Here is an 18458-nt window from a genome sequence, read left to right on the forward strand (position 1 = left end):
TAAGACTCAAAATCTTTGCTTTCCAAGTAGTTTACCCCAATAGTGCAATAAAAGTTCTTTTTTTTAACAGATAGAAAATCAAATTTTAATTTTGTACCAGTTTACTTGTGATATTAACATTAAAAAAAAAACTAAAATAAATCCATCCCAATCTTAGCCACACTTTCCAGCTTGACCACACTTAAAATTACTTTCCCAAGAATCCTTTCCCACAAACATTCTACAACTTTTTTACATCCATTCAAATTTTTTCCTAATTTTTTCTCTTTCTTACTCTGGAACAATCATTTTACTTTAGGACAAAATTACTCTTTTTTCCCTAACAAAATCACATCTCCATATCTTGCATAGAGATGTTTCCCTTGTTATTTCTAGTAGTCTTAGCTTCATGTTTTTAATTATAATTCTTACCCTTAGAATCCCTTAATTCCTAGTGAAAACTAAAAAGTAAGCAATTGTGGACTGTGTTGCACTAGCATTTTGTGGACTGGCAAATATACAAAAAACATTTCATAATTTGTAGAAGTATATTCCTCCTCATAGTAAAAGTTGTCAATGTGGCAAAAAACATGTTTACTAAGTGACCCAAATATCTTTAGTTCCTCTGTAAAAGGAAGCCAAAAGCAGATAAACCTATGTTCAGTAATTAATGTTTCAGTATTTTATCTAATTTGGAAATGATCTAGATATTCAATGAATATCCATCATTTAAGTTATCTTAGTATAACATTAAGGGGGTTTTTTTTGTTGTTATTTTTTGGGTTGTTTTTGCGATACGCAGGCCTCTCACTGCTGTGGCCTCTCCTATCGCGGAGCACAGGCTCCGGACGCGCAGGCCCAGTGGCCATAGCTCACGGGACCAGCCGCTCTGCGGCATGTGGGATCCTCCCAGACTGGGGCACGAACCCGTATCCCCTGCATCAGCAGGAGGACTCTCAACCACTGCGCCACCAGGGAAGCCCTAACATTAAGGTTTTCAGTTACCAAAAAGATTTTGGAAATTATTTTTAAGTAGATTGTTGGAAGCCAACCTGGAGCCTCCGTGCCATGACAGGGTCATGGAACAACAATCCAAGACAGTGCTGCAGGGCAGTGCTGCGCCCAAGAAGCTGACTACATCTCTTCTGATCTGTTTTGTAATTTTGTGCTTCTGCCTTGAAAAAGTACATGGGGGATTTGCCCCCTGTCCCAAGCTTAACCGTGTAAAACATCCTCTTCCCCCTCCCAAACCAAAACCTCCAAATTGGGACTTTTTAACAGCCCCTGGCTGGTGGGAGAAAAAACAAACAACCTGGAAATGTAGGGTTGTTTCTATGGAAAACACTAATATTAAAAAAAAAACAACAGGGCTTCCCTGGTGGCGCAATGGTTGGGAGTCTGCCTGCCAATGCAGGGGACACGGGTTCGTGCCCCGGTCTGGGAAGATCCCACATGCCGCAGAGCGGCTGGGCCCGTGAGCCATGGCCGGTGAGCCTGCGCGTCCGGAGCCTGTGCTCTGCAACGGGAGAGGCCACAGCAGTGAGAGGCCCGCGTACCACAAAAAAAAACCCAAAAAAACCCCACAATGGCCCTACATGGGAGTAATAAATGATTATGGGTATTGTTGGTTCTGGTATAAGGATAAATTAATCATACAGAGTCAACTGCCAACATTGGAATTGTTGACTCGTCTATTCAGACAAAGCTTCTTGCCCAGAAGAACACAGTGATAGGTTAAATTGTGAAATATATTGTAGATGATTTAGGGATACATTGTTAACACTTGTCCATGCAGACCTCTGGGACACATAGAATAGTTCAGGAAACTTTCTCCTTCATAGTTTATTTTAATAGCTTTTTACATATTAGCTTGGCTTTGTTATTAGTATGGATTGAACCTACTCTAAGAAAAAACAATGATGTTTTGAGAACCTTTAGAATTATTTTAAAAGTACATCTAGAAATATTAGGTACGATCTATTATGAATATCTTTTGAGGTTTTAGTTAAACACCTGATGATGTAATCACTTAGGGTATATAAACCTGACTGTAAGAAAATAAAAGAGAGAGACCATGCTTGCACATACACAGTGTTATTGAATTATTTAACTTCCCCTCACCGACGCTGTCCATCCCTCGGGTACTCCTGGACCTGCAGGAGCTGGACTCCCGCAGTAGATGTATCATAAAACATAATTATTGTTGAAAACTTCATTTATAAACTTGTATCTTATCTCTATTTATTTGCTCTTAACAATTTTGTTTAAATTGCTAACCATCACCTTAAGTTATCTTCCTTGCTGACAAATTCCGTAACAGAGATAATGAGCTTATTTGACTTTTAGTAAACTTAGGTAGAATAAAAGTTTTACTGAACCAAACGTGGGTCTGCTAGCTCAGGTGCAGTAATGCCAGTCTGATCTTGGAGAAGCAGCAATGAGTGGTGGTGTGAAGTGAGATCTTAATTCCCTGCCCATGAATTGAACCTGGGTAGCCTGGATGAAAACCAGGAATCCTAGCCACCACACCCCCTGTCTCTTATGCCCAGTGAAAAATGCATTTCCCACGGAGGCAAAACTGTTAAAAACAGGTACAAAGTTTACTATTGGAGACATAGCACAACAACAAGTGGGAGAGCACACAGAGAAACAGTTTGTTTTGTTATGATAGAGGCAAGGCAAAGATGCACACCTGGAGAGAAAGGGTGTGGGCATCCTTCCTAATGAGGAAGAGTGCAGTAAAGAGGCAGTTAAGTCGTTTATATAGGGCAGTTCTTCCGGGTCTTTGTTTACCTTTGGCCAATTATCTGGTTTCTTTTTCCACACCTACCCTGCCCTAGGACCCTCCCCAACATGCGTGTGCAACTTTTTTCTAAGATGGATTTCAGCCCAGAGGCCTCTGGAATGGCCTTAGAATCACATATTATGGGGTGGTGTCCCCTTCTTTTTGACCCCCAAGAAGCCTTTCTGCACATATGCAATGTTTCCCTTGCCCCAAGGATAGGAAATGTATGACCTCTTGAGCTTTTAACAGGGTTTAGTCCCACTCTGTCGCTGCCATACAAATGTCCAATGTCCAGTTATTTACCCTATTTCTGTTGCTGGTTTTTTTTTTATCATGGTGCATATCTCGAAATATAGACAGGAGTCATAAATATGTAGTCCTGGAGCTCCTCTGTCTTTTGCTTCAGGAAATGTAAACAGGGGGCTGGTAATGAATGTCCAGCCTGGAGCCCATCTTCTTCTCACCCCAGTATTATATTTAATGCTGATACCTCTAAAGGCATGCCTGTTTTTAATCAAACTGTTGCAGGAAGGGGGATCCCTTCCAGGGCCCGAGAGTGGGCTCTTATCTAACACTTGGAAATGAATTGTCTGAGGAGACACACGTGCTGACAAAGCAGGAGACTTTATTGGAAAGGAGTGCCAGGGCAGAGAGTAGCAGTGTAAGGGAGCCCAGGAGGACTGCTGTGCCATGTGGCTCACAGTCTCGGGTTTTATGGTGATGGGATTAGTTTCTGGGTTGTCTCTGGCCAATCATTCTGAATCAGGGTCCTTCCTGGTGACATGTGCATAGCTCAGCCAAGATGGATTCCAGCAAGAAAGATTCTGGGAGGTTGGTAGGACATGTGGACTGGCGTCTCCTCTCTCCTTTTGACCTTTCCGGAATTCTTCCGGTTGGTGGTAGCTTGTTAGTCCCGAGTTCCTCACCAGGCCCTCCTGTTGTAAGATAACTCATGCAAGTGGTTACTATCGGGACTGGCCAGGGCGGGCAGTTTTGGTCAGTGGTTCCCCTAATACGACAACTCAGGAAATGTGCATCAAATACTGTTATCCAGGTACTTCGGAGAGGAGCTAAAGCAGAGGATATGGGGGTAGGGCCTGTCCTGGGAAGGCTCCATTGGGTCCTGATGGGTTATGATAACGCAAAACTCACTTTTAGTTTATAAAAACTCACTTTTTTAGTTTATAAAAACAACAGTTGGGTCCAAATAGTGTTTCTGGCAGATGGAATAAGTTAGGGTTACCTGCTCAGATGGCATAACTTTTTACTAATATTTGTGATGACTCAAGATTTTTCATCTACCTAGTTTCCAAATAGCTTTTCCTTTTTCTGATAAGAATTACCTCACTGACATTTGCATTTCAAAGACATGGGCTAGATAAGAGTTCCTGTTAGACCTGAACGGTCTCTGAGGGGTCCCAGCTCGCCCAAGAACCGCCAAGAGTCGAGAGTCGCTGCAACACGCAAGAGGTTTATTAGGAGCCGGTGCACCGGGGTTCCTTGGTCCTCACGCAGGAGGCCGAAGAGGAACCCCCCCAAGCGGAATTACATACATTTTATAGTTTTCATTATGCAAAGTGTGGATATATCAAGGGTTTTTTCCTCATTGGTTTGTTTGTTCCTGGACCGGAGTGGGGACTTGGCTCTAGTTCCTTGATTGGTTAGCTGTTGGATGCCTGCTTTACATTTACCGGAGTGGGGGTCTTGGCTCTAGTTCCTTGATTGGTTAGCTGTTGGATGCCTACTTTACATTTACCGGAGTGGGGGTTGAGTCACATGAGTTATGGTTGGCTAGGGCGACCTTTAAACTCTGGCTTAATCATTCTTATCACCCGCCATACTGGTTTGCTGAGGTTTCATCCCCCCGCCATACTTGTTTGCTCGGAGCGGTTTCTGCCCAGGGCGGGGACATTCCATTATCTTATTGCCAGCGAAAAAGCTTAAAGCTCAAAAGTATCGATAGGGAAGTAGGGGTGTAAGTATAGTTGAGGCCCTACATTCCCCCCTTTTCTTTTTGCAACTAATTTCAATCATGAAATTTCAGTCTCTCTCTGCAAGCTTTGATATTGTTGTCTTAGCATTAACACTTGTACTGCACTGACACGTTGTCTGATAAAGGCTATCAAGCGATTTAAAATGCATGGTCCAAAAGTTAAGAGCAGCAACAAAATAATGAGGGGTCCTAACAAGGTGGAAATTAAAGTAGTAAGCCAGGGTGATTTGTCAAACCATGATTGGAACCATCCTTTTTGATTTTCCCTTTCTTGTTGCCTTTTGTCCAGGCGCTCCCTAAGCCTGTCCATAGTTTCGGTGATAGCCCCAGAATGATCAATATAAAAACAACATTCCTCTTTTAATGCGGCACAGAGTCCTCCTTCTTTAAGAAATAGTAGATCTAATCCTCTCCGGTTTTGCATCACTACCTCAGAGAGTGAAGTAAGTGACTCCTTTAACTGAGTTATAGAGCTTTCTAATGCCCGGAGTTCAACATCCACAGCCTGTCTCAGGCTATCATAATAGTGAGGTTGCTGGATAAGGGCTGTTGCACCTGTCCCTATTCCAGCCGCCATTCCCAACCCTAAAAGCACAGCCAGGGTAAGAGTCACAGGTTCCGGCCCAAATTTGAGGAAAATTTTATCCGAGTTATCATGTGGGGTGTTAGCTAGGTCATAATGATCAGACATGCCCCATGCTGACATCCCAATTGCCAACTTACATACATCAGGAAACAGATCAGGCCACCAAGTCCAAGGGGGTGCGGTGTGACTAACCGACCAGATCACATCTCCAGTCTGGGAGATGACTTGCCAGGTCAGCCGCTGGGGCATGTGAGGGCTAAAGTCACTCACGATTAGCTGAGGCAGCAGTCAGGATTATGAGCCGGATGATCGCAGGAGCTTGAGCTTGAGCGGGTTGCTGGTTTTCTGGACTTTCCATTCTGGTGTTGCTGAAGTTGGGAATGGGGTCAAGCCTCCGGTGGATGTTGGGGCCGCCTTAACGTGCGAGGCGTGGATCCAGGCAGCTATGCCGTCTACCTTGACTGCAGTTGGAGTGGTGAGCAGCACGATGTAGGGGCCCTTCCAACGGGGTTCTAGGGTCTGGGTCCGGTGCCGACGGACGTATACGGAGTCCCCGACTTGGAAGGGATGGGCTTCTGCAGGGGTCCCGGGCCGGTATGCCTCTGCCAACTGAGACCACACTTCCTTCTGGACCAGCTGGAGCCCCAACAGCCTGGCATACAGATCAGTGTTATTTTGACAGTCGGGGCTGATACCTTCCCCCCAGTGTGAGCAGAGGGGGAGGTGCCCCGTACAGAATTTCAAAAGGAGTGAGGTGATAGCGAGAAGGAGTGTTTCTGGCCCGAAACAGGGCCAGGGGAAGGAGCACCGTCCAATCAGTACCGCCAGTCTCTATGGACAATTTAGTCAAGGTCTCTTTTAGAGTCCTATTCATCCTTTCTACCTGTCCTGAACTTTGGGGTCTATAGGCACAATGTAATTTCCAATCAGTCCCCAGGTATTTGGCCACACCCTGACTTACCTGGGCGACGAAGGCGGGTCCATTATCAGATCCTATTACCTTAGGAGCTCCAAACCTGGGGAAAATTTCTTCTAATATCTTCTTGGCTACCACATTCGCTGTCTCCTTTTTGGTGGGGAAGGCTTCTATCCATCCTGAGAAAGTATCTATAAAGACTAAGAGATATCTGTTACCGTATCTTCCTGGACGGATTTCAGTGAAGTCGACTTCCCAGTAAGCTCCAGGTCGGTCTCCTCGGAGCCTCTTACCGCTGGCCACATTTCCTTTGTTTGTGTTCACCTGCTGGCATGGAATACATTCCCGAGCAATGTGCTCGGCTAATTTAGTTAGTCCCGGGACATCATATCCTGTTTTCTGCATCAGAGATACCATTTTCTTAGTTCCCAAATGAGTCCATCTATGAATTTGCTGTAGCATAGATTTGGCTTGCTGGGGGGACAAAGTTTCTTTAGTTATGGCTGGGGGTGTTACCTCTTTACCCTTTGGTGTTTCTGAGCCTGTTAATTCTAGGATGATTTCCCCCAGAGCTACTTCTCGTGCCACTCGATCAGCCATATTATTGCCAGTTATTATTGATGAATTCCCTCTTTGGTGTCCGGGACAATGGATGATGCTAACTTTTGTAGGGAGCATCAGGGCTGCCAGCAGGGCTACAATTTCTTCCTTATTTTTGATTTCTTTTCCTGCCGAGGTCAATAAGCCCCTCTGCTGGTAAATGGCACCGTGGACATGTGCAGTGGCAAAAGCATACCTGCTGTCCATATAAATGTTAACCTTTTTATTCTCTGCTAACTCTAAGGCCTTTGTTATGGCTATCAGTTCAGCCCGTTGAGCGGATGTTCCTTGTGGCAATGCAGCCGCCCATATGACTTCTTTTCCGTCTACCACCGCAGCTCCCGCCCGCCGCTTACCTTCATCCAGAAAACTGCTTCCATCCGTGAACCAAGTGAAGGCGGCGTCAGAGAGGGGCTGGTCCATCAGGTCGGGCCTTGTTCCATGGGCTGCCGCTAGTACCTCCTGACAATCATGGATAATTGTGGTGCCTTCTAGGTCAGGGTCAGGCAGCAAAGTAGCTGGGTTCAGCCCCGTGGCTGAAGTAAATTTAATGCGGTCCGAATTCAGGAGCAGAGTCTGATAATGTGTCATTCTGGCGTTGGTGAGCCATCTATCAGGCGGTTGGCGAATTACACTTTCTAGTGCATGCGGTGCAGTTATTGTCAGATTTTGTCCCAAAGTCAGTTTATCTGCATCTTTTACCAGTGTGGCCACGGCAGCAATTATTTTCAGACAGGCAGGCCAGCCAGCTGCCACAGGGTCTAATTTCTTTGATAGGTATGCAACAGGGCGATTCCAAGGGCCCAGCTTTTGAGTCAGTACTCCCTTTGCAATACCTTTGTTTTCTGCCACATATAGATGAAAAGGTTTAGTTACATCGGGTAGCCCTAGGGCCGGGGCTGATAGCAAGGCTCTCTTAATTTGGTCAAAAGCCCGTTGTTCCTTGTCACCCCATGTGAATGGGGTGCCGCTCTTGGTTAGGGGGTACAGAGGGGCTGCCAGTTCAGCAAACCCCGGAATCCATAGTCTGCAGAATCCAGCCGTCCCCAAGAATTCTCTGACCTGTTTGGGACTCTTAGGGGCAGGTATTCGGGCCACAGTGTCTTTTCTGCTTTCTGAGAGCCATCTCTGTCCTTCTTTTAGTAAATACCCCAGGTAACTGACCTGTCGCTGACAGATTTGTGCTTTCTTTGCTGAAGCCCGATATCCCAGTGTCTCAAGTCCCGTTAATAGCCTTTCAGTTCCCCCTGACGCAGTCTTCTTGGGTCTCTGCCGATAAAAGAATATCATCAACATATTGAAGCAGAGTTACCTGGGGGTTAGATTCTCTGTACGATGCCAGGTCCTGATGCAGCGCTTCATCGAAGATGGTAGGAGAATTTTTAAATCCTTGAGGCAGGCGTGTCCAAGTCAGCTGGCCTGCTATTCCTGAGGCAGGGTCCTTCCACTCGAAAGCAAAGTAGGGCTGGCTGAGGGAGGAAAGTCTCAAACAAAAGAAAGCATCCTTAAGATCCAAGACAGTGTACCAAGTATGTTGAGGTGGGAGAGTACTCAAGAGGTTATAAGGATTTGGCACAGTGGGGTGCAAGTCTGTTACCTGCTTGTTTACCTCTCGTAGATCCTGTACTGGCCTGTAGTCATTAGTCCCTGGCTTCTTAACAGGCAGGAGAGGCGTGTTCCATGCTGATTGGCATCTCACCAGGATTCCTAATTCCAGCAGTCTCTGTATATGCGGACGGATGCCGTCCCGAGCCTCTTTGTTCATAGGGTATTGGCGGATTGTTACTGGTGTGGCAGTAGCCTTAAGTTCCACTACCACCGGGGGGCGGTATTTTGCCATCCCCATCCCAGCAGTCTCAGCCCAGGCCTGAGGGAACCTAGTCATCCAGTCCTGCATATCAGTTTGTGGAGGTGAGGGTTTCTCATAGATCCTGTGTTCATCTTCTAATTTCATAGTTAAAATCTGGAGGAGCCTTCCCTGGCTATCCGTTATGGTGGGTCCCTCGGGCTGGAAGTGAATCTGTGCCCCGACTTTGGAGAGTAGGTCTCTCCCCAACAGCGGATAGGGGCATTCTCTTACCCAGTGACCTTTTTCTTTACAGTAAGCACATTGATCCTTGTCTAATGGTCGCCTTCCTGTCCGCCCTTCCTGTCTATTCCTGTCTCTAATATTTCCTCCTCTGACTACAGTGGCCAGTATCTTACTCAAATTCCTCTCTTGCCGCTTGTCCCGCCTTAATTCACGGGCCTCTTGCTCCCTCTGCTTCCTTTCTTCCCTTTCCTCTTCTGTTTCCCTCTTATTACATACTTTATCTGCCTCTTTTACTAAGTCCTGAATTGAGAAACCTTGTAGGCCATCCAGCCTTTGTAACTTCTTTCTAATGTCAGGGGCCGCCTGGTCAATAAAGGCCATTGCTATGGTGGCCTTATGTTCCTCAGAAGTTGGATCATAAGGAGTGAACCGTCTAAAAGCCTCCATTAAGCGTTCTAGGAACACGGTTGGTGACTCCTGGGGCCCCTGAGTTACCTCTCTTACCTTGGCCAAATTCGTGGGGCGCCTGGCCGCTCCATGGAGACCCGCCACCAGAGCCTGGCGATACATCTTTAGGTGCTCCTTACCTTCTGGGGTATTGAAGTCCCAAATCGGCCTGACGAGTGGAAAACCGGCATCAATCTCGTTAGGCAACTGGGTAGGTTGCCCATTGGCACCTAACACATTCTTTCTAGCCTCCAAGAGAACCCGTTGCCTTTCCTCAGTTGTGAGGAGAGTCTGGAGGAGCTGTTGACAATCGTCCCAGGTGGGTTGGTGGGAGAAGACAAGAGACTCTATTAAAGCAGTGAGAGCCTGTGGATTTTCAGAGAAAGTAGGGTTATGCATCTCCCAGTTACAAAGATCTGCAGAGGAAAAGGGCCAGTATTGGAGGGGCCTCGATCAGAAGGACTTGGGCCCCCCCACGAGCGGCGCCGGGGAGGTGGAGCATGAGCGCACGTGTTAGAGCGCGGCGACGGGTCTGGTTCCCTCGGCCCCGGGATTCGGCGAGCCCTGCTGCCGGGGGGCTGTAACACTCGGGGAGGGGTGGGCCCGCCGCCGCCGACGACGCCGGCGCCGCCGCCGCTGGCCAGCCGCCGAGACGATGACGACCGCGACGACGACGACGGGGCCCCCCCGAGCCACCTTCCCCACCGGCCTTCCCAGCCGTCCCGGAGCCGGTCGCGGCGCACGGTCGCGGCGCACCGCCGCGGTGGAAATGCGCCCGGCGGCGGCCGGTCGCCGGCCGGGGGGCGGTCCCCCGCCGGCCCCACCCCCGGCCCCGCCCGCCTACCCCCGCGACCCCATCCGCCCGCGGAGACGCGGGGGGGAGAGGCGAGGGGGGAGGGGTTGGGAGGAACGGGGAGCGGGAAAGATCCGCCGGGCCGCCGGCACGGCCGGACCCGCCGCCGGGTTGAATCCTCCGGGCGGACTGCGCGGACCCCACCCGTTTACCTCTTGAACTCTTTCTTCAAAGTTCTTTTCAACTTTCCCTTACGGTACTTGTTGACTATCGGTCTCGTGCCGGTATTTAGCCTTAGATGGAGTTTACCACCCGCTTTGGGCTGCATTCCCAAGCAACCCGACTCCGGGAAGACCCGGGCCCGGCGCGCCGGGGGCCGCTACCGGCCTCATACCGTCCACGGGCTGGGCCCTAGACTTAACTTCGGTCCAGTGACTTAGAGTGAGAGAGAGAGACGTCGTCATAGTTTGTCCCATTATCGTCCGTCAGGAGAAAGATAGAGCACAGGAGAACAATAAAATTTCAGAAGACACACATTAATATTGCCGCCGCGAGCTCGTTTTAAAACCGCAACCAACTCAGATTCAGATGGCAGTTTGTATATCCTGCCAGGACCGATGAAGGGGAGACAAAATTTGTCTCTCCTTCCAGATGGACCACCAGGGCGTCCCCCAGGGTCCGTGGACACCAGCTATTGGCACGTCTGCCTAGCCAGGAGTCCAATACAGATTTCACAGAGAACCGGTTCGCGCGGCTTCTTTCTGATGGCGGCTTACAGAGGACAGAAGACGAACAGACAGACAATTAGGCCTACCTGATACCTCCAACTCCCGAGGTTCCGGCGACCCGGGGCGAGTGGGGATCCCGGACGAGCCCCCAATCTGTTAGACCTGAACGGTCTCTGAGGGGTCCCAGCTCGCCCAAGAACCGCCAAGAGTCGAGAGTCGCTGCAACACGCAAGAGGTTTATTAGGAGCCGGTGCACCGGGGTTCCTTGGTCCTCACGCAGGAGGCCGAAGAGGAACCCCCCCAAGCGGAATTACATACATTTTATAGTTTTCATTATGCAAAGTGTGGATATATCAAGGGTTTTTTCCTCATTGGTTTGTTTGTTCCTGGACCGGAGTGGGGACTTGGCTCTAGTTCCTTGATTGGTTAGCTGTTGGATGCCTGCTTTACATTTACCGGAGTGGGGGTCTTGGCTCTAGTTCCTTGATTGGTTAGCTGTTGGATGCCTACTTTACATTTACCGGAGTGGGGGTTGAGTCACATGAGTTATGGTTGGCTAGGGCGACCTTTAAACTCTGGCTTAATCATTCTTATCACCCGCCATACTGGTTTGCTGAGGTTTCATCCCCCGCCATACTTGTTTGCTCGGAGCGGTTTCTGCCCAGGGCGGGGACATTCCATTATCTTATTGCCAGCGAAAAAGCTTAAAGCTCAAAAGTATCGATAGGGAAGTAGGGGTGTAAGTTTCCCAGAGAGGACTGGGTAATATATTTACATCTCAAAGACCAAGGAAAGAAAGCAAGTTCCTCCAACAAAGAATTTTATTTTCTAAATCCAGAATTCTATAATACTTAAACAAACTTTTGAGATGAATGGGAAGGTTTTGGAATTGGTAAACAGCATAAGCGGGCTTTAAATAGTTTCTTAAGCTACATTCAGTTCTTATAAGAAGAGTTGTTTTTTATTCCTCAAAGAAATGCACTGCAACCTGAATACCTCAAAGGGCTGACCCACCAGATAAATGGAATATTTCCTGCCATATCAGTAAACAAAGGATGTCACAGTCATCAATGATTGCAGCCCTCCAATGTGAGCCAATGAGCTGGTGAGCCCTGGGGAAACTCAGGGCTGAAAAGAATAGTTGCCATCTAGCAGCCATCAGACTGCAGCCACTCCCTGTGGTGAGCCAGGAGAAGACTCAGGATGTGAAAACACAGGATACTGGCCCCAGATAGCTGAGGTGCATATCAAAGGAATGATTTCAGTGAGCCCAGATTCTTGCATCTTCCCATACTTAAAAAGCACTAAATTCCTTGAGATATCTGGTTTTCTTTAATTAACAATAATCTTTTGATGTTCCGACTACCTGCTGTCTGTTGCAGAACTCCTATATATCCTGGCTCCTCCACTCACCTCCTCGGAGCAGTTTCTCAGAGCTATCTGAAACGCTGTCTCCCAGGCTGCAGTCCTCATTTTGCCCCAAATAAAACTTAACTCGCAGCTCTCACATTGTGCAGTTTTTTTTAAGTCAGTCAACACACCCATCCAGCTACATTATCTTCAATTTGCTTCTTTATATCAGGAGAAAATCTTCAACTAAATAGAACTTAAAAGAAAATGTCAGTACATCAACTATACTTCAATAAAAATAAATAAAAATAAATTTTAAAAGATGGAGTTGCTCAACTTTTAAAAAAAAGTCTCCTATGTTTTATATATATAGCTATTTCTCTTTGGAATGAAGTTTTTCTTACCCCTGGGTACATAGTGTTATTTAGCTTAGGGGAAAAGGCCTTTAAAAATAGGATGTAAACATAATAGCTCTCCCAAGATCCAGAGCCACTCACAAAAGTCGCCAAGACAAAAACTTAGATAATTCTCCTGAGAGCTGGCAACTGTCAGTAGGACCACAGCTATAAATGGATGCACCCTGGTTTTGTGCTAGTCTCAGCCTATCAACAACCACTGTTGTGATTGGACCAGCTCTTGTGGTTCTTATAATGCTTGCAAGATGCCCTTCAGCAGTAACCATCAGGAAACTGAAAAACAGAGGCTTATTACTTATAACACCTGGAAATTACACAGCACACCTGGGGCCACACAGCTAGGTCATGGGGAGACAGAGAGTGCACGTGGGCCTGGGGTTCTGCTTTTATTGGGGCTGAGGGTGGGTCCTAGGGTTTGGGGGGCTCACTCTTTATTGATGAATTTAAAACATAAGAGCAGGAATTTAAAGGACAGGATGGAAAAAAAACAAAAACCATGTAGACCAATTGGTCAGTTATTTAAATCTACCAGAATCTCTAAAACAAAGGAGCCTCTATAAGAGGAAGTGGCCTGGCTCTTTATCTACTTGTGTGGTTGGTACTGTGTTTAGCTGAGATAGCCTTCTTTGAAAGGGCCGCCCCTTGAAATGGATGCGTTGGCAATCAGAGCTTAAGTCAGCCACTCGTATTGCAAAAAAGAAAACTGTCATGGCTTACACTACAGACCCATATTTCTGCCTGGCCATATTTTCGGGGCCCCGACCTGATGGTTGCCAAGTCCAGTTCTCAACACAAAATGAGACAAACAGAAGAAAATAGCTGTCCCTGGGAGAGAAGAATTGACAACCAATAGTACCCCAAAACCCAAATCAAAAAAGCCTGAATTTGGAAAAGAAAGGACCAAATGAAATTTTATTTTCCTCTCTTGACCAGGCACTACAGAGATCTGGGAGACCTGACTGTGGTAAGAATCCTCATCCTTCACCAGCTTCTGCCAGTTTTTCCAGGATCCCATCTGGAGGCTCTGGAGCATGAGGTATTTAGAGTGTAGCTCTGGTATCTATTAGAATTTAACAAGGGTTTCCATTAATCTTAGTTTTAGTGTCCCCTTGGCTGTTTAAAGGAATAATTGGTAGCAGTTTACCAGAGACTCCCTCAGAGTCTCACCAACCCTGAGAGGGGCCATTTGGTGACCTTCCTTTGAGGGTAGATACAGGGTATCTGTAAGGCCGCTAACTTGGCAGACTTTTGTTTACAGTTCTACAGTCTTGTTCAGAGTGGAAAGGCAATTCAGACAGAGGATTAGCAGACTGTGGGTACTCAGGTAAAGGAGGACAGAGGAGAGTAGTAGTCACATCAGTCTCGTAGTCTTTTGTTTTAGGTACCTCTTGTGTCTTTACTTTTTCATTACCCTTTTGCAATGAATCTTTCAATGAAGCTCTCTGGGACTCTTGAAGCCTTTTGGAGGCATACCAATTAAAATAGGTATCGCATTCTGTTTGTTTGATTTGAGGACTCTTACTTTCAAGTGCACTCCTAAATGAGCCATCTTGTCTAACTGGAAGATTCCCTATAACGGCCGTTGTCATTCTAGGTTGTCTTAGTAAGATGTTGCCATTTTTGTAGATATCTATAGCTTCTTGGACCGCATTTATCAGACATAAAGTAGGCAGGTGTGCCAGAAGGTGGCAAGCTTAATTCTTTGATATTTGAGGGTCCCACTTCTGTAGCTAAGCCTTGGATATCTTAGAGCCAAATTAATGTTTAATAGGGATGTGCCAACAGGTTGGGGATTATGTGGTGTTTTCTTTGGTTTGTTTATTTTATTGGCTGCATTGGGTCTTCGTTGCAGCATGCGGGCTTTCTCTAGTTGCAGTGAGCAGGGGCTGCTCTTCGTTGTGGTGCATGGGCTTCTCATTGTGGTGGTTTCTCTTGTTGCAGAGCACAGGCTCTAGGCTCATGGCCTTCAGTAATTGTGGCTTGAGGGCTTAGTTGCTCCACAGCATGTGGGATCTTTCCCGACCAGGGCCTGAACTCGTGTCCCCTGCATTGGCAGACAGATTCTTAACCACTGCACCACCAGGGAAGTCCCGGGGAATGTGGTGTTTAACAGTGTACCATGGGAACTTCCCTCTTGGTCCAGTGATTAAGAATCCGCCTTCCAGTGCAGGGGACTTGGGTTCAATCCCTGGTCGGGGAACTAAGATCCCATGTGCCCTGGGGCAACTAAGCCCACGTGCTCCAACTACTGAGCCCATGCACTCCGGAGCCCCCTCACCACAGCTACAAAGAAGTCTGCATACCGCAATGAAGAGCCCGGTCACTGCAACGAAAGATCCTGTGTGTCACAACTAAGACATGATGCAGCCAACAAATTAATTAATTAATTAATTAAAAACAAAAAGTGTACCTTGTTACATGGAAATTTTCATGAGGTTGGCATATAACCTACTGTTGATCTAAACCATTCCTTGACCAACTTATCCTACCCCAGGAGTCTGAGAGTGAGGTGGTGAGGCCTCTGACAGCATTTAAGTGTTTGATCTGTGGCCACGAATTTTGCTGCTTTGGTTTTCAAGATACCCATAGTAGTATATCTTTATTCCTTTAACGAGAATCTCTCTTTATAGTGGCAGATGCTGTAATGTCTTTCAATAGTTTGACTTGCCTACTTAGATTTTAATGTGCTTTTGGTCAAAATAGTCCAAATTTATTGTCTTAATTCAATTTCCCAAGTCCCCAGGGAGTTTATGCAGTGGACTTACCTCAAGCTTTGTGAGTTTCCTAATGGCTGCCATCATGCTTTCTTTTGCTTCAGGGGCACCTATTATTTTCCCTCATTTAAATAATTCTCCCTAGTTCAACCAGACTTACTGTTTCTGACCGCTTGAGCACTGTTCCTGAGATCTGTCAGTACCTCCTGAAGGTGCTTACACCGTAGCTGAGATTGGGCATAAACTCAAATGTTGTGGCCTACTAGGTCTCACCATGAAATATCTGAAGTCTCTCACACCCCAAATTTCCACCTAAAAGGATTAGAACAAACAAACTTGAGCTCCAAATGGAAACTAGGTGGAGCTCGATCTAAGAGAAATTACCAGAGATACTGGAGAGCAGCTGGAGAGGTAGCAAACTAAAGTGGCTCTGTAGGAACCTTTACCTTCATCTAGGAGCCAACGCGGGAAGCTTCAGTGGCTGTTTTCACATCACACCTCTTTGACAATACAGGCTATACCTTGGAGAGATTGCAGGTTCGCTTCCAGACCACTGCAATAAAGCCAATATTGTAATAAAACGAGTCACACAAATTTTTTGGTTTCCCAGCACATATGAAAAGCGATGTTTACACTATACCATAGTCTATGAAGTGTGCAACAGCATCATGTCTATAAAACAATATACACACCTTAATTTACGATGACCTTATTGCTGAAAATACCAAAACAATTTCAATAGTAACGTCAAAGATCACTGATCACAGATCACTATAACAGATATAATAATAATGAAAAAGTTCAAAATATTATGAGAATTACCAATGTGTCACTTTGTGACACAGAGACCCAACCAAAGTGAGCCAAAAGCAGTTGGGAAAAATGGTACCAATAGACTTACTCAACAAGGGTTGCCACAAACCTTCAATTTGTCAAAAATGCAATATCTGCAAAGCACAGTTAAGTTAGCACAATAAAATAAGATATGCCTGACCTGTCCGATGACAAAACTAAAACAATTTAGTTACAAGATTGATATCCTTTATTCAAGGGAAAACAAGCCATGGATGGAGGTAGTACAGTTCCTCATAAGCAGCGGAGAACTCTTCCCAAGGGATTTGGGCAAGACCAAGTTTTATAGAGCTTTAGAAGAGGCAGTGTGGAGACAGGGCATGACTGGCTAGGAGGTTGGGAATTTCCTTATAAGGCTAACAGGTCCTGATTTCTAGAGTAAGGTAAGCTAAGTAAAGCTGAGTTGGAGGATTGCGATTGGTGTATGTTACGTCCCTGGACAGGCTTTTCCTGTTAAGTGCAGGCTGACTTAGGTTTAGATTTATGATGTGGTCTGGTCCAGTGGGGTGGCTCCAATGTGTGGGTCCCATTATATAAATTAACCTTTAAAGTGTTGATGTCAGCTCACTGGAGTCTTTTCAGTGGTTAAAGAAAGTTTTTCACCTAAAAATCAGATAAAGGCTGGAGGTAGATTGGGGGTGGGAGGTGGGGTAGAATGGGGCCAGTAGAAAAGCCTTGGCCAAAGGAGTGTGGCTGTTGAGGTTTCTGAAGACAACAGAGTGTAAGAATAGGTTTCACAAAGTCATTTGCTTGAGTATTAAAGCTTGCTTCCTGAGAGAGCTTTTGGGAGAGAGGCCCCAGCATACGGCCCCAAGAGAGATCCCAGAGCAACTCATATTCTGAAGATGTTGAGGGCGAACTAATGTTGATGAGGATGACAACAGAAAGCAAAAAAGGGAAACTAGCATTGACTGGATGCCCACAACGCACCAGGGACTTTGCTAGCATGCAAATTCTCTATTAATTTTCAAAAACCTTGAGTGCAGTGGTTCTCAACCAGGGGCAGTGTTGCCCCCAAGAGAACATTTGCCAATGTCTAGAGACATTTTTATTTTCACAACTAGGGCGTGCCCCTGGCATCTAGTGGGTAGAGGTCAGGGATACTGTTAAACATCCTACAGTGTATAGGACAGGTCCTCACAATGAGAATTATTTGGCCCCAAATGTCAATAGTACTGAGGCTGAGAAACCCTGCTTGAAGGACAGCCATGCTAATCTTCATTTATACAGATGAGGAATCTGTAGTTCTGAGAAGCTACCTGTCATTCAAAATTAGACTTACACAGCTCTAAAGCCTTGCTCTTTGACCATGCCATAGTGATAAGAACAGTGATGGGTAAGAAAGATAAAGAACCAGGGCACTAATTGCTGCTCAAAGATATTTGTTGGAGGACTACAAGAGGAGTACAAGAGTGAACAACGAAGGGGAATAAGAGGGTGGGTGTGATCATCCTAGTGCCACCCTGACACACGTCTTTGTCCTTGTTCCACAATCCAAAACAGAGTCAGGATTATGATAATAAAGAAAATCAAATGGTAGGGGCTGGCCTCAAGTTGCTATGCTCGATCTCAGAGGAGTCTGATGCCAGTGCCTGCGCCTCTAAATAGATCTAGAAGTATGGGGAGTCTGCTGATACACTCTCCTCCGTCGCCTTTTCTAAGCAGAGAGACAGACAGGAGGTTCTGAGCTGAGTTTGGGTGACCATTTATTCCCCTCTTCCTCCCAGAGGCTGAGCCCAGCTGTGGCCCCAGACGAAGAGGAGAATCTGTTCCCCAGTTTCCACATTTTCTGTGAATTTGGAGTGGGACTGAGCCAGATTGATTCTGGGAAGCCCTGAAACTTCTGGGAGGGAAAAGTTGAGACGAAAGAGGGTGGAAGGGGAGGAGCCAGTGACGAAAAAACACCACTTCTTTTCACTTCCTCTTTTGGACTCCAGAATTTGTCTGTTCTCTGGGGTGGAATCTGTCAAGCCTCGAGAGAAGTCTGTTCCTGCTCTGCTGGGCTGTCAGAGCCAACCTGCTCGCTCCAGGAGGTGATGGGGATCCCCTCATTCCTAGTCCTCCCTGCTGCCAGGAGTGACCGAGCTGACTGCACACCCTGCCATCCTTCGGGCCACATGCTACTGTGGACGGCTCTGCTATTCCTGGGTGAGGCAGGGTCCCCAGGAGGGCAGTGGAGCAGAGACAGAGGCAGGCAAGCTTTTCTAACTCAGCTGCTGCCACCTCGGTTGGGGCTGAGCTTGGGCAAGGATGAGGGCTGGCGTGGG

The 18458-nt window shown here is 46.7% G+C and overlaps 2 protein-coding genes across 2 annotated transcripts in view; one reads left to right on the forward strand and one right to left on the reverse strand.

Annotated features, from left to right (window-relative positions):
* The window catches only part of LOC131741217 (low affinity immunoglobulin gamma Fc region receptor II), a 55823-nt gene that overhangs the window by 26105 nt on the left and 11260 nt on the right, over nt 1–18458 (forward strand). Inside the window, exons 2-3 of the mRNA XM_067039836.1 lie at nt 13559–13661; nt 18129–18339. Coding sequence (XP_066895937.1) covers nt 18228–18339 — 112 coding nt within the window. The 5' untranslated portion in view covers nt 13559–13661; nt 18129–18227. The remainder of the gene's footprint in view (nt 1–13558; nt 13662–18128; nt 18340–18458) is intronic.
* On the reverse strand, nt 4631–15423 carry LOC136793544 (uncharacterized). The gene is made up of 4 exons (XM_067025400.1): nt 15391–15423; nt 13586–13685; nt 9849–10146; nt 4631–5995 (listed from the first exon to the last, which is right to left on the reverse strand). The coding sequence occupies exons 1-4, from the start codon at nt 15421–15423 to the stop codon at nt 5638–5640; spliced, it is 789 nt and encodes a 262-aa protein (XP_066881501.1). The 3' UTR covers nt 4631–5637.

The sequence above is a fragment of the Kogia breviceps genome, chromosome 1 (genome assembly GCF_026419965.1).
Source record: "Kogia breviceps isolate mKogBre1 chromosome 1, mKogBre1 haplotype 1, whole genome shotgun sequence".
Taxonomy (NCBI): domain Eukaryota; kingdom Metazoa; phylum Chordata; class Mammalia; order Artiodactyla; family Physeteridae; genus Kogia; species Kogia breviceps.